The 21799-nt window shown below is 31.9% G+C and overlaps 2 protein-coding genes across 2 annotated transcripts in view; both read right to left on the bottom strand.

Annotated features, from left to right (window-relative positions):
- LOC134710875 (uncharacterized) overlaps window positions 1-7727 on the bottom strand; it is a 32460-nt gene extending 24733 nt beyond the window's left edge. Inside the window, exons 1-7 of the mRNA XM_063571285.1 lie at window positions 7620-7727; window positions 5551-5712; window positions 2870-2922; window positions 2173-2283; window positions 1657-1779; window positions 995-1029; window positions 520-617 (exon numbers count right to left, since the gene is read on the bottom strand). Coding sequence (XP_063427355.1) covers window positions 520-617; window positions 995-1029; window positions 1657-1779; window positions 2173-2283; window positions 2870-2922; window positions 5551-5657 — 527 coding nt within the window. The 5' untranslated portion in view covers window positions 5658-5712; window positions 7620-7727. The remainder of the gene's footprint in view (window positions 1-519; window positions 618-994; window positions 1030-1656; window positions 1780-2172; window positions 2284-2869; window positions 2923-5550; window positions 5713-7619) is intronic.
- Window positions 7728-7962: 235 nt separating this feature from the next.
- The window catches only part of LOC134710874 (uncharacterized), a 76851-nt gene continuing 63014 nt past the window's right edge, over window positions 7963-21799 (bottom strand). Inside the window, exon 17 of the mRNA XM_063571284.1 lies at window positions 7963-8003. Within this exon, the coding sequence (XP_063427354.1) occupies window positions 7963-8003 (41 nt within the window). The remainder of the gene's footprint in view (window positions 8004-21799) is intronic.

The raw sequence follows: 21799 nt of genomic DNA, 5'->3' as shown, positions 1-21799 counted from the left end.
TGCAAGACTTATTTTACAATAGGATCACTGGTCATGACATACAGTATCTCACAAGAATATCCTTAGAAGACTAACTTTATAATATGATCTCTAGTCAACACAGATAGTATCTTACATTGATCTTCTTTTAAAAGACTAACTTTGCATTAGAATCACCAGTCAACACATATTGTATTTCAAATAGATCTTCTTAGAAGTCTTACTTTACAAAAGAATCTCCAGTCAATACATATGGTATTTAACATGGATCTTCAAGATGATTCAATTTGCAGAATGATCTCCAGTCAACACATATGGTATCTCACATGGATCTCAGCAGAAGACTCAACTTGCATTAGGATCTCCTGTCAACCAATATGATATGGTATCTTACATAGATCTTCTTAAATGGCTTACTTTACAAATGATCTCCTGTCAACACATGTGATATCTCACATGACTTTCTTAGAAAACTTTCTTTATAAAAGGATCTCTAGTCAACACAGTTGATATATCACGTGATCTTTTAAGAAGACTTACTTTGCATTAGTATCTCCAATCAACACAGATGGTATTTCACATGGATCTTCAAGATGACATTTAATTGATTTTGGTAATGATGATCCTATGAACTTAGCCTACAGATAAATGAAACTGCAAGTGAAACAGTACGGTGAACTATAGTTGTAAAATGTTTGTTTTACTTTGGTCTCTTGTGGACAGATGTCTCATTGGCAATCATACCACATCTTCTTTTGTATATTAAACACATTCTCACAAAAAGCAGTTTACATTTGAGTGTACTATAAACCTACTTTTAGTTTTATCTAATGTTATCATGGAAGTAAAACACAGGAATGAAATTTAACGGACATTTTAATACACACACACACACACTATTCAAATTCATTTTAGGTTTATGAACCATTCATTTTTGAAACCATCTAATGTTTATTGAAATCTTAACATTCAGAGTTTGGTGTAGAAAACATCAAAACGAATTAACTTTACTTACGCCACTTGTTGCAGGATTTGTTAAACTTGTGGTCTCTAAAAAATAAAAACTTTGTTGAAATAATTGTCAGCAGGACCAGTTGGCAGCCTTATAGGGTAAAATCAGTAACAGAACAAAATAAAATCAGGTGTCGAGTTTTTAAAGTCTTATAATGAGTAAGTTTGTTGGCTGTAACATTAAAAATTTCTTGAAAATAAATTATAAATCTTGATATTCCAAAAAATACAATATTCTTTCCCAGATCCAAATGTAATCATTAGTACCAGCATACCAAGAAGCGTTAATCTTGAATCCCCCTAATAAAGCCCAGTTATGACGTATACAAAAAAAAAGTCTTTTTGTCCCTCTTTTTACAAATAGAAGTTTAAAAATCAAGGCACGCATCAATAATTGATTGAGTTTTCTAGAGAACCAAAAATGAAATTGTTAGAATTAAGTTCCATATTGAAAAGTTTCCATTTATACTTAAATGTGTCATAATTTTCTTCTTCTAACGGTACATAAAAGATATAATTTCTATTCCTATTCTTGTTCTTTAAGTTTGATTTCGACGTTGTGTTTTGATATATCTCTTGTGAATTCGCAAAACTTTCTTAAATCATGCATTTGTTGGGAGTACTAGGCATAACATAAATGTTTGCTAGAAGAAAATATATACTTACTCTGTTCACAGTGTGGCCCAATATACCCGAGTCTACAGAAACATGTTTTCATGATACTATCTGTGTGACAATGTCCACCATTTTTGCAATATTGTTGATTAGATGTTGTTGCAGGACAACTACCTATATATAAATAAAATATGTACTTAATGCAAAACTATAAAAGCCTAAGTCATGTTATCTGAATTGTGTTGTTATATTGTCTGCAAATGGTCTAAACATATTTTAAGGACATAAAACTAATGTTCAGCAGCTAGATAACATTAAACACTGTAGCGTGGTTTATAAAACGCCTGCAATGAGACGCTTGATAAAAAAATATCGCTTTTATGCAATTTGTTATTGGCCTGATATAAATCATTAAGGAAGCAAATAATGAACTAGAATACCTAAGCATGTTAACCATTTGTTAAAAGCTATACACATTGAAGATCTTAGAAAGTCTTTGTAACAACTATTCTAAACCCTTCAGCAGTGCAAATGATACACAATTTGATAATTCATATTTCACTTTACCTATTTCACAATTTTTTCCATAGAAACCTAATTTACACATACATGAATGTGTACCATTTGATGAGGCAACACATAAACCATCATTCTGACATGGATTGGATGAACAAGGATCTACAAACCAAAAAACAAGTTACTTTTATAATCATAAGACTTTTTTTTGTATTGGTTTAATTATATGTTAACACTTGTTTTACATTCGATTTCTAATCACAATTTATAAAATTCATTTTGTAAAAATAAAATAAAAAAATAACCAGGTCACAGACGCCATTATTTTACGTGTCATTAATCTCATATGTACATTATTACAACTCATCTTTTCTATCAAGTCTCATATGTACACAAAGTAAACTCACCTTTTCCATCAAGTCGTACATGTTAACAATGTCCACTCACCTTTACTTTCAAGTCCCACCTGTACACAATGTCAACTCATCTTTACTATCATGACTCATATGTGCACAATTACAACTCATCTTTACTATCAAGTTCCATATTTTCACAATTACAACTCATATTTGTAATCAAGTCTCATAACTACACAATGACAACTCAACTTTATTATCAAATCTAATTTGAACACAATGTCTACTCACCTTTACTTTCTAGTCTCACAAGTACACAATAACAACTCGCCTGAACAAAATGACAACTTACCTTCACTATCAAGTATCATACCTGCACAATTACAATTTACCTTTACTATCGGCAACTATATGTAATAAATAACATCTGGTCTCTCCGTCTTGGCTGAAAATAAGAAATTTCAAAAATTTTATAAGTAGGAATTGGGTATTTTTATTCTATTTCAGTTGATCTTAACTAAGTCAAGCTAGAAGTTTTAACCTGTTTAACTCTTCCTTCGGTTATATCACTTATATCTCACCTGGCTCAATTTCATAATAAAATGTATGAGTGGGTCACACTTATCCTAATGATAATGTTAACAAGTTTTTTTTTATTGAAACCTTTGAAAATGAAGGTTAACACCAATAATAGGATTTTTTTCCAAAGTAGTAGGGTCGGTAAGGGCCGATTTTTGCCTCAAATTTAAGGTTCATTAAACGGAAGATTTGAACACTTTTTAAAAACTTTTTAAAAGTATCTATTAAAATCGATTCAATAAATTTATGTTAAAGATATGAACTGAGTTTGTCCTTAAAAATGCTCCGATTCAAGCTTAAAGATGAAAAATCTATCAAATATGCAAATGAAAACGTCACTTTTCAGATGGTTTTTGTCAAAAATGAAAGTGGCCGCATCCGTGTTCATCATCAACCTTTATATATGTTATGTATAATCATTAAAACAACTTACATTTCAGTATTATGAATGAAAACGAATGCGGCCACTTTCGTTTAATACGGAAACCGTCTAAAATTTAAATAAATTGCTAAAATTGTGAAGATTTGAGTAGTTAAGCATTACCTAATGATATACCTGATATATTTGCATTGTATTGTCAAAAACAGCCCATGTTTGTGCAGCAGAAGCATTCTACTTTCCAATAAATAGATAAAAGATTGCATTTTCATAATTTTGTAAAACTGCTTTATTTTGAGACCAAAAAGGGGAATTGTTTTTACTTTATATTGGTTTTGAGCTGTTGGATTTAATCATATTTCAATGATTTGAATTACAAACTACTCTCATTAATTACTTATCTTTACAAATAGAATGATAATAACAATGTATTTCTTATATACACTGTCTCATCTAAATAAAAGAAAATACCTGAGGGACATTCACACTTCTAAGGCGAAAAAAACCTGACAATGCCATTTCTCAAAAACAAAACAAAACATACAACAATTACACAGACAAGTAGTAGTACCAAAAACACATCATAAAAAACTATAGACTAATCAACACTTCATTAAAAGTAACAAAAATATTCAATAAGATTTTAATAGTAGAAAAGGGGGACTTAGTCACTGTGAATACTAGTTCCATCTTTCTGGGTTCACTATGATCCTATCGTATGTCTAATTTCTTAAAATTGAATAATCAATTTATTGTACTCATTCTATAAAAGCACCTAAACCTGAACACCTAAATAAAAAACCATTGAAATTAAATCATCTAGTCTTTACTTCACCATGTTTAATAGTGTGACCGTCTTTTTTCGTAAGCACGAAGTACTCTCCGAATACAAGAAAATCATAGTATCAATCTATCAAATTGTCAGTCTGTCATGGTTTTTCCTGTTCATTTAGTTTTCGAATGGAATGATCAGATAAACTGCATTTGATTATATAGCCGAAATAAAGCCCACTTTAAATTAAACAAATTCGAAATACATGTTTTCTTTTCATGTAGCAGCCAGGTTTTTAGAAGTATTTTATTAACAGTATTTTGTAAAAAACAAATTATACACATTCTACAATTATATCAATACACATTGTTTTCAATGGAAGTGTTGCTAGATTTTTTTTTAATGTGGATATCACAAATTTCACGAAGTAGACTTTTTAAGTATGCATTTATTGGGTTGTAACGTTAGTTTAAACAAATTAGTTATTCTAAATGATAAAGTGGTTCCTATCCAAAGTAGAAAACCCTAGCAGTATTTTGCACAACTTTTTGGAACTTTTAATCCTCAATACTCTTCAACTTTGTACTTTTTTTGGACTTTTGAACTTTTTTCATCAGAGAGTCATCGGTTAGTCTTTTGTGGACGAAACGCGCGTCTGTCGTGTGTTTCTGTGTCCTATATTTTCTTCCATTTATGTGTATTGTAGTCTTAGCATGCAATGTTGTCAATTTATGTTATATTTAACATTGCCATAAAAGCGGGAGGTTTGGCATGCCACAAAACCAAATTCAATCTACCATTTTTTTTATGAAAATGTCCTGTACCAAGTCATGAAAATGGCCATTGTTATATCATAGTTCATTTCTGTGTGTGTTACATTTCAATGTTGTGTTTCTGTTGTTTTTTAGTACTCCTTAAATTTGATGTGTTTCTCGCAGTTTTAGTTTGTAACCCGGATTTGTTTTTTTTTCTCAATCGATTTATGAAATTCGAACAGCGGTTTACTACCGTTGCCTTTATCAGTCAAATATTCAATTATTCTTAACATTGTTTTGCATAATTTACTGTAATCGCCACCCACGATTTAGAAATGGTTTTTGTCAAGGGATTTTATATCATTATTTCAACATTTGGTTACAGAACATTTTCGATCTTAGGATTTCCTCAAACTTTTAAGTTTGAGAAATGTACAAGAGCATTCTATTTTGACAACATATCCAAAATGTTAAAACCCATATGCAGATTACTTTTTAAAAATAAACTTACACCTTAACTAATATCAGGTCATAAATATATAAAAGCCATTCAACAATGGAACGTAAAATCCATGTATGTATTCTTACGTTGCTTGAAAACAAACTTCCGTTTTAGTTCCAACTGCTAAGCCACCTGTACTGTAAGCAATATCAGAATGACAAACTGTACCAATTCCACTCAGAAAAAAATCCATTTCTTTGGGTCCAAACACTGTACAGGGTGCATCACTTTGAAACACTGGTGGTAAACTGTAAAATATAACATAAATTAATAATGGAATTGTCAAATCAGTTATAGGACTTATTGAAGTGAATAGACAGTTCCATTAAGAAGAAGTAAAACAAGAACTATTATTTTGACCTTAGAAATAAAAAATAAAAAGATTCTTCAAATAAATAAATAAACAAATTCAAGTCCAAATTTTGTCCAATTTCCTATGTTTCCTTGTCTGTTATGATCAGTATATAAACGTGCATTTTCTCTCTCACTCCATCCTTCAAAACTTTGCATAACTACAACTAGTTGAAAAAATCTCACAGTTTAATGAAAATTCATGAAATATTTGCCACTCGACATATAGCAAACAAAAACTGATTATCCCAAACACATATAAATGATATGGCGGTAATATGTGTATCTACATGTATGTACAAGTCTATGATTGTGTTGGATATAAACCCCATACGTGTGCATGTAAAACAAATTTCGTTGTGGAAGAGTCTAAATACGGCACAAACAACATTTTCCAAAAGACAAAAAAAAGTGAAAAAGTAAATTAAAAAGAAACATGTTTGACTAACAGGTCAAACAACTGATGTTCTTCAACCCTGCTGACTGTCATTGGTGAATGGCAAAAAAAATGATCACAAGATGTAATAAAATGGACATTAATATTTATTAAATACTGAACAAAAAACAATAAACTAGCGGCTTATATGTTATACCACAAACATAAGGTGCAAATATATGTACACCAGATCCGGATTTCGACAATCAATGTCTCTTCAGTGCTGCTAGGGATTGAAACGGTATTTTGAAGGCCATATAATTTACCTGAATTTAGGATAGACTCTTGAATTTTGAATAGTCAAAATAGAATGAACAGATGATATAAACCGGAGGCCAAAAGACCATTGGATCACCAGCGAAGGTGATATACGTTTAAAACACATATTATATTCATAATTATTCTAAATATCAGCACACCAATGTTAAATTTGCGAACACCGCCTGCACTGTGTCCAGCGCTCTAGTCCTCTTGGCCATCTAAACTGAACTGAAAAATATCAGCTTCCGGTAGCCTATTTTTACCTTTCCTCGTCAGTAAAATTTTGATTTGTAACATACTACATATAGTAGGCATGGTAGATCAACTAATTATCTATCCTAAGTTGTTTTTTTGCGGTATACCTTCCTTTTTGCAAGTTCTAAATTATAATCCTGGTACCTTTGATGACTATTTAGATGTGTTCTGTTTGATATTGAATTAACTATTAAGATCCATTTTGTTAAATCTGGTGATCCGTTCATTTGGCGATCGCCTAAGCAGGTTTTTTTTATCCAACGGAATCAATATGCTCAGGTATAAAATATGTGACAGGCTTTAATTTGAATTTACTCATTGTTACACAATTTAGAAGACCGACCACGTAATAATTGCTTCCAACAATGTAAAAATAATGTTTTAGCAGACAATGTAAAATTTACGCTTGGAAACATGCACCTTTTATTTTTACCAATGTTACTTTTCAATAAACTCGACAAATATTTGAGCGGGGACCGCAAGGTAAACAATGATTTTTCTAATGGATCCGTTCGTTTCCAATAAAATCAGGATACAGGATACCTCTGCGTATATTATTTTGTATCTATTAAGTAAAATGGTCAAGTGCAAGATATAAGTTCTTCCAGCATCCGAAAAAAAAACACCTCACATTTGCTTCAGCCGACAAAGCACAGTTATTTTTTTAATTAAGTCATAGACATTTGGTTTAAAAATTGCTAATCAAATATTCTTAGTTTATCTTCCCAAATATTTTCCGGCTTGTACATAATTAGGTGGTATAGATGACTCCTAGCGTCATATTTCAATTATGTTTCGTACGTCTATACGGACCATCGTACTATATAGAATCCTACATATGTATGTACGCACCAGTGTGGTGACGATTTGTATTCAGTGTAAAGGTTAACATGACAAAACTTGTCTTTTACACAAACAATTTCAGAACCTCCTGGTAGTGTTGGACTTTCAAACAATCGTCCATCATCCTGCAATGGAAATATTTGTTTTAGTTCATGTAACATTTAAAAAAAAAAATCAACCTGGAAAATAGTTCTCTCATCAGAAGACATTAGGCTTCATATTTCAAACTGAATATAAGTACAAGGCAAGTCTATAATTCATTCTCCAATTCACATTAATCATTTCAACAATTTCAGTTATTTCATATATTCAATTTATATAAAATAAAATCTTTATCTAGTATTTAAAATCTTTAATATCTTACCTTAGTTAATCTCCTGTGTAACTTTAGCACTGCAAAAAAAACAAAACCAGGTTATATTTTTTTTGTCATTGAAACGCTAAGACTCAAGAACCACATGTACATGTACAATGCCTAATTCCTGAGGAATTTGCAAGTTTAAGTGTAAAAAAGGACTATAAAATTTTCATCTTGAATAGAGCTCATTCGAATATGCCATTATATCATATGACCCTATTTGGAAAGTTCAAAAATGATGCAATATCAATTTTATAAATCGAACTTAGAAGTTACATTTTTTTTTTTTTTTATCAAATATTTTTGGTATTTAGTCAAAAAATAACCATGTTTAAATCATTTTTTTTGTTTAGATTTCAGTTGGTTAGCTGTTATTAATTTAGAAATATATGCTCCCTCAAAATCTTTCAGACTGCAAATTAAACATTTGAACCATGAAAATGAGGTCAAAATACCTTACAAATATGTCATCCAATAAAAGCTGAATCATTGCTATAAGTACTTGGAAACTAGAGGATCCAAAGAGCCTGTGTCGCTCACCTTGGTATATGTGTATATTAAACAAAGGTCACAGGTGGATTCATGACAAAATTGTGGTTTGGTGTTGGTGATGTGTTTGTGGATCTAACTTTAGTGAACATTCTTGATGCTTACAATTATCTCTATCTATAATGATCTATAATGATCTTGGCCCAGTAGTTACAGTGAAAAATGTTTGTAACAATTTACAAATTTTATAAACATTGTTAAAAATTTACTATAAAGGCCAATAGCTTCCTTATAGGTTTAATTGACCATCTTGGTCATGTTGACTTATGTTTTGGTCTTACTTTGTTGTACATTATTGCAGTTTACAGTTTACCTCTATATTTTAATAAAATTCAGGATAATAATCAAAAGCTGCAAAATTTTTTAAAATTAACAATTTAGGGGCAGCAACTCAACAACGGTTTGCCTGAATGGTAGACGATACTTTCAGGGCAGTTATATGACCTAATGAACAATCCTATCCTGTCATATTTGCTCCAAATGCTTTGGTTTCAGAGATATGAGCCAAAAACGGCATTTTACCCTATGTACTTTTTTCAGCCATGTCGGTCATCTTGGTTCGCAGGCCGGGTCATCGGCACAATTTTAAAACTAGATACCCTTATGATGATTGTGGACAAGTTTGGTTAAATTTGTTTTAGAAGTTTCAGAGCAGAAATGATTACAAAAATTTACGATGGTTACAAATTGAATCTATAGTGCAATAGCTCCTTAAGTGGCCAACTGACATTTTTATTCGTGTTGACTTATTTGTTGATCTTACTTTGCATAATTGCTGTTTACAGTTTATCTCTTTCTATGATAATATTCAAGTTTATATAAAAAAAGAATGGCAAAATTTCCTTAAAATTACAAATTCAATGACAACAACCAAACAACGAGTTGTCCGATGTATCTGAAAATTACAGGGCAGATAGATTTTGACCTTATAAACAATTTTAACTCCATCAGATTTGCTATCAATGCTTTGGTTTCAGAGATATATGCAGAAATCTACATTTTATCCCTATGTTCTATATTTAGCCATGGCTGCCATCTTGGTTGATTGGCCGGGTTACCGGACACATTTTTCAAACTAGACATCCTAATGCTGATTGTGGTTAAGTTTGGTTTAATTTAGCCAAGTAATTTCAGAGAAGGAAATTTTTGTAAAAGTTTACGACGACGGACGACGGACGCCAAGTGATGAGAAAAGCTCACTTGGCCCTTCAGGCCATGTGAGCTAAAAAGAACAAAACACAAAAACGTAAAATTGTCCAATGAACCATGAAAATGCCAAAGTGACATGTACCCATTTACTCATTTATACACTAAATATAATTTGTAGTAGTAATAAAACAGTCCAAACACAAAAACTTAAAAATTATTTAAAAGAAAAAATGTCTAGGGACATAATCCCCTGCTCATCTTTTGCTTTTTCCAAGTAAATAAGAGCAGGGTTACAATGTCCCCCGGACATTATCAAATCAAAAAATTAAATTCTTTTAAGACTTTCTACAAATATCTTAAAATGAAGGTTTGAGAGCAAATATTCTCAAGTAATTTCTAATAAAGTTATTATATCCAAGGGGCATAACTCTTGTAAAAATATTTGATCGTCACTGATATTAGAGATTGCTGATATAAACCTTTGATATAAATTAACTCTTGCAAGAAGTACACACATGAGAGCGCTAACAATACATTTTCCATATTATTTCAAAGGGGCATACACATGTTTTCTAGGCACATGTTTCGAACTTGCTCTAACAAATAATGATATAAACCTATGATTTACGCTTCATGAAAATCTCGTAAGAATTGTACACGTGAGAGCATACACAAGACCGTATGGATAGACGGATAGATACAGGGTATTTCTATGTCCCCCGCAAAGCGTTACTTGACGGACTAAAAATATTTACTCTGGAATGATAAGTAACTCACTGTGAAACTCTGTCTGCATTTTTTGTATATCATCATGGAGTTTCATAAAAAAAATAAACTTAGGAGATCAAATTTATTCGTTCATTGTGTAATCATAAGTTTTTTGATTGAGTTAAGTCTGCCAATTGATATTTCATTGTATGTTTTTCTATGTTGTGATGTTATGCTATTGTTTCAGAAAAAGGGAGAAGGTTTGGATCCATTAAAACGTTTAATCCCGCTGCAAATGTTTGCACCTGTCCTAAGTCAGGAATCTGATGTACAGTAGTTGTCGTTTGTTTATGTAATATATACGTGTTTCTCGTTTCTCGTTTTGTTTATATATATTAGACCGTTGGTTTTCTTGTTTGAATGGTTTTACACTAGTAATTTTGGGGCCCTTTATAGCTTGTTGTTCGGTGTGAGCCAAGGCTCCGTGTTGAAGGCCGTACTTTAACCTATAATGGTTTACTTTTTAAATTGTTATTTGGATGGAGAGTTGTCTCATTGGCACTCACACCACATCTTCCTATATCTATTAAGTTAGAATGCTGAAACATAAAGTGGGAAGGAGGGACGGATAGAAAGACGGACGGACAGTCAAGGGTAACACTCGTTACCTAGAATCATTTTTAATCAGTCACTGAACTATGAAAAAAATCAACGACAATGGACAAATATGACAGACAAAAACTTCGAACTCTAAGGTCTCTGCATATAAGTTATGAGGCATCTAGGTCTTCAATCTTCTGAAATATAGAGCTTTGTACAAATAGTTCACACTGACAGCAACTGCAACTTTCCGCGCAGGTAGGTAAACATGGAGAGCTCTAAAGTTTATTGCTGACAATCCCATGTCTCGAAGACATTTCCATTCTCCATTTTCAGATTTATTTTGAATTCAATGTCAATAGAGCTATAGTATCTTAAGAGAAAACAAAGGGGGAAATGTCTAAACTTTTCAAAAGGTCACAAGGTCAATGTTAAAGTTCCCTTTTAAGGTCAATTTGAAATTTTCTCATGACCGTGACATTTATTTTTTATTTTTTATTGATCTATTTGGTGTTCAAACTACAGTGCATACATTTGTACATACATACATACATTTTTACAATACATAAGTGATTGACCTTTAGCATAGTCATACTATTGATATTTTTTCGAATAAGACATAGTAAAAAACAAATACAAGTAAATGATGTGAATAATCGGTATATGATACAAGTAAAAGATACTTTGGAATACATTAAATATACATGATCATATCGAGAATAAATTTAATTAATAACTTCCATAAATTCCCCCATCTGTCGACAAATGACTCGTGCTTGTCTTTAGAAAGATATAAAAATTCTAATATCTCCAGACGTCGTTTCAAAAATTTGAGAAAAGCTTGCACAGATATAAACAATCTGTCTAATTGTGTGTACTTTACATAGTTAATGTAATATTTTGCCTGTAAAATACAATAGTTTAACACTAAGTTATCAGAATTCAATATACCAAAAATGACACTGTCTTTATTCAAAAATATTTTTACTCCAAAAACTAAATGCCACCAATTGGAAAATTCTCTCCAAAATCGTTTTATTTCTATACATTCAAAAAATTTATGCTCTATATTTTCTATTTCTTTACAACTGGCACACTCATTAGTTAAAGAAAGTTTTTATTTTTCAAGGAGATAATTATGTGAGACTATTCTGTGTAACACTTTATATTGAAAAGCTTGTAGTTTGCTTTCAATAGTACATTTTAAAGCTAGTGAATAACTATTGTTTCACTTTTCGTCACTAATTTCTATATTAAAACTTTCTTCCCAACTTTGTTGTGAAATAGGAGAAACACTTACCCGATCGATAAAAAGTGAATATTATACAATTACTGTCTTTTGGTGAGGTAAATGTGTGGTTTTATTGACTTTTGAAAAACTGATATTCACTGAGGCCAACGGCCGAAGTGAATATCAGTTTTTCAAAAGTCAATAAAACCACATATTTACCGAAACAAAAGACAGTAAATGTTTTATTCCATATTCCGAGAGAAATTAATGTAATGGAAAATATTTACTAAAACCAATTGTACATCAAACGTTTTTTTACCAAAATTATACACCTAAAAGCACGCGACGTTTTGCGCGGTGAATATCCTTTTTCCGCAGGTGAATATGCTTATTTATTCAAAATCCCATTCATATAGAAAACCCTACTAATATTTTATCAATATGGAATAAACATCTTTAGTACATAATTTGCTAATAGGCATTTTTTTATTCTCATGCTCAAAAACGAATCCAAAAGAGTTGCTCTTAGGTGACATGTGCTGTTGTAATAACAAATCTTTCCAGTCACGTGGTATAGCAAGTTTAATAGAAAGAATGTCTACAAAAGTAACATTCAAATTATATTTTTTGTTAATAGTCTCATGCGACAAAAATTCGCCTTTATCATCTACAATATCAATAATGAACCTTATGCCTTTCGTGTACCAAGATCTGTAAAAAATACTCGTTCTGTTAACCTTAATAAACGGATTGAACCAAATAAATTCTTTTCTAACATGAAATGCATTTAACGGGATGAAAATACCCTTGAAACGTTTCCAAGCAGATAGCACTTCTATTTAAAAAAGAGGTGCTTTTAAATTTAAAAACTCAAATGCACATCTGCTCATAAATAAATCCTCTAAATCAAAAAGGGAGAAGAATGCTTTGGAAACATGTTTCCATTTAGAGTCATGCTCTGACAAAAATCTTTTTACCCACATGATACGAAAGGATAACAGCTGTACTTCAAAATTTGGTGCTTTCAGTCCCCCCTCGCTTGGAGACTTTTGAATAACTTCCGATTTAACTTTCGGAGTACTATCATTCCATAAAAACTTATTAATGTCCCTTTGTATTTTAATTAAATAAGATCTTGGTACATGTGTAGATGAAATGACATAAATAAGCTTCGATATTGCAAGTGATTTAAGAATTACGATTTTACCGATCAAGGAAAGGTTTCTGATCCTCCACATTTTAATAATTGATTCCATTTTTTCCATGCATGTATCTAAGTTAGAACAAACCATTTCATCAAAAGCGTTAAATTTTAAACCTAAGGTTTTAAAACCATCTGTCCATTTAATAGGAAGGGAACCTTCTTCGTTAAATTTATTTCTTCCAATCCATGTTGCTTCGGTTTTCGAAAAATTGACTTTTAACCCTGAACACTTCTCAAAATCATTAAAGGGGTCTAATAAAATTTGCGCAGAAAATGCATCTTTCAAAAAACAAGTGGTATCATCAGCCAATTGTGAAATATTTATTTCAGTATCCCAAATTTTTATACCTGACATATGGTTGTTCTTACGAATTTTTATTGCCAGCAGTTCAACGGCCAAAATAAATAAAAAAGAAGACAAAGGACACCCTTGTCGAACACCTCTCTAAATTTTGAACGGACTGGAACTAAATCCATTATTAACGACAAGACTAGATATATTTGAGTATAAAGTTAAGACCCATTTCCGGAACTTGCTACCAAAAGTAAAACAAGCCAATGCTTTTTGAATAAATTTCCATTCTAGCATATCAAACGCCTTTTCGAAATCGACTAGTAATATAAGCCGTGGATAATTTTTTAAAGTAGTAAACAATATAATATCAGTAATTAGTCGTAGATTTTCACCAATATATATACCAGCCACATATCCTGTTTGATCCGGATCTATAAGTTTCGGAAGAAATAATTTCATTCTTTCCGCAATAACTTTGGCTAATAATTTGTAATCAAAATTTAAGAGAGAAAGAGGTCGCCAGTTCGACAAGAGTGTTCTATCTTTATCTTTCTTTGGAATAAGAGTCAGAATACTCCGTTTTTGGTCTATTGAGAGGGTTCCGGTCTCGAAGGAATATTCATAGCTCTCCAAAACATATTTTTTTACATCAATTCAGAAAAATTTGTAAAACTCAGCAGAAAGCCCATATGTACCAGGGCTTTTAATATTTTTAAATGTTTTTAAAACTTCAACGCATTCAGATTCTGAAATATCTGCAACGCATATATCCTTTTCCAGATCTGTTAGCTTAGGAATAAAATTTAAATCAAAAAAGTTAGAATCACCTGAATATTTATCAGGTTCTTCTTTTGATGAGTACAGATTTTCGTAGAAATTTCTCTCTTCGTTTAGAATTTTTTCTTGTGACAATATTTCAATGTCGTTTACAACTAATTTGTTAATACATTTATTTTTATAATTACGTTTTTCTAATGATAAGAAATATTTTGAATTTCTTTCATTGCCTTCGCAGTGCTCGACATGTGATCGTATAATAGCCCCTCTTGTTTGATTATTTACTATTTGCTCTAAATCTTCTTTAACAATATCTAATTCAATTAAAAGTGTATTGATATCTTTATCTAAATATGTACGAGAGAGATTTTTCTGAATTTCGTCTTGTCGTTTTTTTTAAACTGGACTCTCTTTCCCGCAATTTCATGTTTTTATATTTGGAATATTTGACGGTTGCGCCCCTTATTTCACTTTTAATGGTATCCCATTTAAAATTTTTATTTTCTAAATTTTGATATTTATCATCACATTCTGATAAAGTATTTTTGACTATATCCACATAATCTTTGTCTGTCAATAAACCCGAGTTGAATTTCCAGAAACCGGGACCTCTCTCATTAAAGTTTTCGCCTGACAGTGTCAACTTGATAAGACTATGATCAGATTTTATAGACGAAACAATGGATGTTTTGGTAACACTGCTTGACAAAAAATTCGATATCAACCAAAAATCTAAGCGACATTGTATAAGCGGGGTTCTTTGACGCCAATTATATAATCTAAAGACAACATTTTTTGTCCTTCAAATATCACATAACTCAAATTCTTCTATTAAATCTTCTAATTTACTCGTATATTTGACAGTGACATTAACTTAACATTGAATGTCTTATTAAAGAAGGTACCAAACACTTTCACTTAAATTAATTTGGCTCGTTTAATTTTCATAAAATTTTGACAAAGAATTTACTTTGACCCTTTAACAAAAATATAAAAATTTCAAAAATTCTAAACCAACGGTTTTGTCAGGAAAATTACACAGGTTGTGAAGCAGTTTGACAAAACATAAATTTTGATCTTTGAGAATATAAAAAAGAAGTGGTATGATTGCCAATGAGACAACTATCCACAAAAGACCATAATGACACAGACATTAACAACTATAGGTCACCATACGGCCTTCAACAATGAGCAAAGCCCATACCGCATAGTCAGCTATAAAAGGCCCCGATAAGACAATGTAAAACAATTCAAACGAGAAAACTAACTTATTTATGTAAAAAAATAAAAGAACGAAAAACAAATATGTAACACATAAACAAACGACAACCACTGAATTTACAGGCTCCTCACTTGGAGCTGATTATTCCCTTTACAACACAACGAATTAAAACGTTTAGCTGAATTTACAGAGGTATTTCCCTGTAGTGTTAGGTGCCACCTTAAGGGGGTACTACACTTGGTATATTGGAAACAACTTTTACACATGCATTGAAAGTCGTAAGTGCGTTTTAACATAGCAGCAAATTAAACAGTGCTCAAGCATTTATGTTGTTTACATTTGGCTATGAGCATGATGAGAATTATGCAGACAGATCCAGTAAACTGTACATGTTTGACACCACCAAACATTAAACTAAAGAATATCTTCTTTTAAGGACATGAATAAAAAGATAAAAAAATTACCATTCATACATGAAACGCTACAAAAAAAAACTGAGTCTGATGAGTTCTGGGGTAACTATACTGAATAAAGGACCTTGTGGCATCATTTCGAGAAAAATCTAGAAAGTTTTGGGGAATTCGATTCAAACATATGAATTATTTTAAAAAATGAAATAATATGGTTTTAGTGCTAATTCATTGATACAGAGATGGTATTTAATACTGTTTGTGTTTGTGTTTTTTTTTTCAAATATAAAAAGCACTATTCAAGAAAATATGATCTGAACATCAATCCTAGTACAAGCATATGCTAATAGATAATTTACATTAACACAAAGATAGTACTTAGATAGTGACAGACTGTCAAAAACGATGAATTCTGATAGCGTCTGCTATTGATGAAAGGGGCATTTTGTTGTCTTGGGAGAGGAACCAATAAATAGTTGTGATAAAAAATTATGTCAACTCGTCCCATGGATACACGTCCCATACTGAATATTACTGTTTGCTCTTATGAATTAATTAGAGGTCATTAGAATTAGCGTTGGAACATAACTCCTTTATCTATTACACATTTCAAGAATATAAAACAGTCTGTAGGAGTTTTTGAAATGGAAAAAAAATTTTCTTCCAAAATCCTACTTTTTTTAGCCAACTTGTTGAAAAATTTAGAAAATTTTGGCGGTCAAATTCGATAAAATTAGTGATTTTAAATATTAATAAACAATATACAATAAATGTTTAAACGATTTTTTGCAGATATTAAACGACAATTTTTTTTCTGGCTAAATTTGAAAACAAATTCAGGCCATTTTTATTACCATGATGTTTTAGATTTACTTTTAAATATTTTTCTTCTGTGCAAATGAACAGTCAGGGGTATTTCTAATGACTACATGTGCAGAAACACTCAATGAATTTTACCTAGTAGTGTTTTCGACCGCTTTTTAGTGAACCCCAAAACTGTTCATATTAAATATACCCTACACATAAAATGAAACGGTTAATCTCCTACAGACTTTGGCAGATGATTCATTGACCCCTATATTTTCAATGATGTAAATATAGGAAAAATTAAACTAGAGGAAAATGTTGGTGTTACCAAGGCCTATTTCCTTAAAATATCATATAACGAAGACATAACCTTTCAATCAGTTCAATTGAAGGCTGAAGCTGACAATTTTTGCAGTTTATAGTCGAATGATATCGTTTACAATTTCAAAGGTTTACACCAAATTTCTTAGAGCTGCAATCCCTTATCGTTCTTTTAATATTCAAGCTTGAAGCGTAAAAACCTTTATGCATTCTATGACCTTTGAAAGTTAGTGAATATAAAAGGTAGAATGGACTTATAAAAGAGTGTTTGTGAAGGTTCATGTTTCTACAACTTCCTGTTCTTAAATGTGAATTTCCTCAAATATTTGTTTAATATTTTGAAGGGAAATATCTTAAAACAAAACAATTATTTAAGTTATTAAGCTTGCTGCCCATCATTGTAGAAAAAAATATGGGAGACAACTCCTTAAGGATATTATGAAATTCCATAAAGGGTTATATTGTCGTACTTCATGATAAGGTCTATCGAAAGATCAAAATTGGTTATGTAATCATTTAAAAAAAAAATGGACGAAAAAAAAGATAAAGCATCAGAAAGGTATTTTCTATGTCGAGAAGGACTGTAAAAACATTAAATTTGTTGTCTTTCTCAAAATGAAATAGAAAAACACAAGAAAAACAATAAGGCTATAGAACAAGAGTTAACATGCTGAAATGTGTCGCCTTCTTTTCTCACCATTGATTTTGTGTTGATAGTCTTAAAGATAAAGGTTTTACTAAAAGTGTATATCACTTAAACATTTTCAGATATATAAAAATGACGTCAAGGTCAAACAAATCATGATCAACAGACTATACAAATATGTATGTCATACACCAACAAAAGAAGATCTATTTGCTATGAACCTGGAAAACAGACCGAAATACAATGAACCATTATCATTGAGGTCAAGGTCAGGCCATAACTGCAGTACAGATATGATATTTTAAACCTTACAATAATTCCATGCACAAAATAAAGCTAACCTAATGCTATTAGTTAGTTAATAAAAGTTAATTTTATTTTCACTGATATTTCAGTATGATTTAACTACTCCTTTAACCCTTCTAAATTGAATGGAATGGAAGTCCAAATCAAATGAACTCTGTATGTTCGACATGAAGACATTGAAAGAAACCCATTTTTAAGTGAGAAATTCATAATGCCAAAAAACAATATATTTAATTCTACCAGTCGCTTAACCGTGAAACAAGGTCTAAGACATCAGACATATAAAAATTGGAAACTTCACAAAACAAGGTTACTGCATAAGAGGTATAAAACATGTACTTGCTGAAATCAAAAGCCTTATACAAATAGTGTACATCGCTGCCGCCCTCAGATAGTAATCATGCGAACAGAACAATAAGGAGACCTGAAAACAAAGAAATACTTTAATCTTGAATAAATTTGAATACTTGAAAATTGATACGAAATGTATAATGAAAATGAACCCAACTAAATAGGGCAAGCCATGTGCGCATGACTAAAGTCAATTCACGAACAAATGAAACTGGATATAATATCGCAGTCAAACTAGGGCACGATCGCACTACAAACTTCGATCTGTGAAAAATGCAAAAATCGCAGTAACGACCTGACTACTTTCATACTACGACCGTCATTATCATTGTCGTTTTAACATAACATATTAAATCTATCCAGGTTTTGTTTGTCTGTATGTAATTAGGAATTCCAGTACATTTTATCTAACGGCTCAACCATGCTTAAAATATCTGTGTCATCTCTGCTATCGTTCACTAAAATATCGTCATTTGAGCTTGATGGACCAGCAAAATGTTGTAATTTAGGTTGGATTGTTGGCCAGACATCGCTGCTGGATCGAGACTCGTTACTATCAGTGCTACCACTGCCTACATATCTACCTCTACCACCACGTCCACGCGTTCTAGTAGATTTTGGTGGCATGATTAAAATCTACGTGTTAATCAGAATTAGAAGGAATGGAACGGTTTTGATATTGAACACGATGTTGGCGTTAATGCTGAGAACGTATTACGATTGCAGTATGAACGTAGTATAATCGTGGTAAGAACGTGCTATAATCGGAGAAGAAGCGTGGTAAGATCGTGTTGCAATCGCATAACTCGTGGTATAATCGTAGTGAGAACGTGATCAGCGTAGTAAGATCTTGACAATCGCGGATAGAGCGTGGTATAATCGTAGCGGGATCGTTGTAGAATCGTAATGAGGACGTAGTATCGTCGTGAAAACAACGACGCAACCTCACCACGATCTGAATTAATGTTAGATCGCGCTCAGAGTGGTGCGATCTTGGTCTAATAGGACTGGGCATATATTATAGCCCAGCGGCTACAAGCATATTTCAGACAAATTGTGCACATTCTGCAACCAGCATGAAATTTGGCATAGACCTACCTCAAATATTACTCTTTTATTTCAGATAGGGAGGCATTTGAAAAAAAATGTCTCACTTCCGGTAAAACCTTAAATGGCGGTTATCATACTTTATAAATCGGCCCAATATCGAAGGCTAGTATGTAAAGGTATTTTTAACATGATGTTATGATAATATTTGGTACAAACCTTTGATATATACTACTTCAGAGACACCATATAGATAAGATATCTTTTAAAACCCTTCCGGTAAAATCCAACATGACGGATATTGTACTAAAATAATTTTTTTTTTAAGGACGATGATTGAAATGTGTTTTCACTATTGCTACTATCATTAAACTGTGCAGAAACCTTTCTTTGGTGCTTTCCCATGGAATACATTGTAGAAGACATATGTCTTTTTAACAACCTTTACTTCCGATAATATTCAAAATGGCGGATATAGAAATATCATTTTTTATTTTGATCTTCAACTTCTTTTCAAAATGTGAAGAAAGTGGGTTTTTTGGTGGTTGTCATTACATTTTTGGCTTAATGTTATCCTCCAAACCACTAATCATATTCTGTAGTTGATATCTAAATACAATGTTAACACTTCTGGTAAAAAAAAACCAATATGACGTTAATGTCAAAGATGAGTCCTTAATTCATATCTTCGATGTAGAGTTTTGGTTAGATTGATTAAAATAAAATATAATCACTTAAGAACAAAAAACATTTTAAAAATTACCACTAAGTGGCGACGAAAACATGTGTATTCCCAGTAACCTACTCATGCACACGACACAGGGCACGGGAGACTTGATTTACCACATCAACAACAACCGCAACAACCTTTCTTACATCCACAATGTGCAAGCTTCTGAAAAAATGATGAGGCCCCAGAAAGAGTTTTTAGAATGTGATCCTCTTTGTTCCTTCGTCGTCAATTAGCGCCTGGACTGGGTAGTTTAAGAACCAATTTCATGCTCGTCCCCTAAACACGTGTCTTAGTGTATTGTACGTTTTGAATGCTAGAAAATACTAGACTAAGTTTAGGAAAAGCTTCAATTAGCCTTCCCTTTTGCGTAAATAGTTATTTCTTGCTTTGTTAACCATGCTAGCCCCATCTGATAAGTTTGTGCGATCTTACAGTAAACATCGGTGATGTAGGCGGATCAAGTATCATCCATATGTTAAAGTCACATCTTCAAATGCCATCAATGTCTCCGACGCAGTCTTTTTCACCCTTTTCAAGCAAACAGAGAATCGTATCACACAACCGGTAAATACATGGATCACAATATGTGTGTGTGATCACTCATCGGTAGTGCATTAGAAAGGTCATTTGTAAATATTTATCCAAAGCTTTTTCCCCACCTAAACACAGTCCATAGTTCGTCTACCCTTATGTCACGGAATAGAAAAAAAGTAATGACAGAATCATCAGTAACGAAAAAGAGTTAAAAACACAAAAATACTGAACTCCGAGGAAAATTCAAAAAGGAAAGTCCAAAATCAAAAGGCAAAATCAAAAGTCCAAACACATCAAACGAATGGATAACAACTGTCATATTCCTGACTTGGTACAGGCATTTTCTAACGACTGTTCGAATAATGACTCGTTTAATTTCCTGTTTCACTGCATTGGACACATGCAACATGATTCTAGTGTCAGCCTTTTAATGTGGATATGGTGCTTAACTTGAATAATATCACGTGGGTTAATATCTTTAATTGTTTTTACAAAAGCGGTAATGGTAACGTTTTTTCCTGTAGCTCATTCCATATCGTAAATTTTGATATTTATGATAGCTCGTTTCGAAGCTGTGACATTTTCACATATGTGGTGAAATTTTCGGGATACGAAGTGAGATTACTTTTCCGTTAATTAGCATACCCCGAACATACTTTCGTGATGCGGCTCCTTGTGATAAAATATCCCCTTTTTAACACAATAACTTCTTTGAAAATTTAATAATTTGAACACATTTAATAGCTCCATAGTTGTTACATATTTATTCTATGTTCCTCTACTTTCCTAATCACCATACATGGTTAAGCTCAGTCAATTGTAAAAAAATAGAAACATGTCCAGTATCACTACACAGAGATTTTTCTTTACACATGACTTTTGAATTCCTCATATCGAGGCCCATTAGGGATGTTGTCCCACGTGTTGGTTAAGATAGAATA

Source organism: Mytilus trossulus, chromosome 3, assembly GCF_036588685.1.
Source record: "Mytilus trossulus isolate FHL-02 chromosome 3, PNRI_Mtr1.1.1.hap1, whole genome shotgun sequence".
Taxonomy (NCBI): Eukaryota; Metazoa; Mollusca; class Bivalvia; order Mytilida; family Mytilidae; genus Mytilus; species Mytilus trossulus.
The sequence above is the reverse complement of the archived record's forward strand: the minus strand, read 5'-3'. Positions and strand labels throughout refer to the sequence as shown.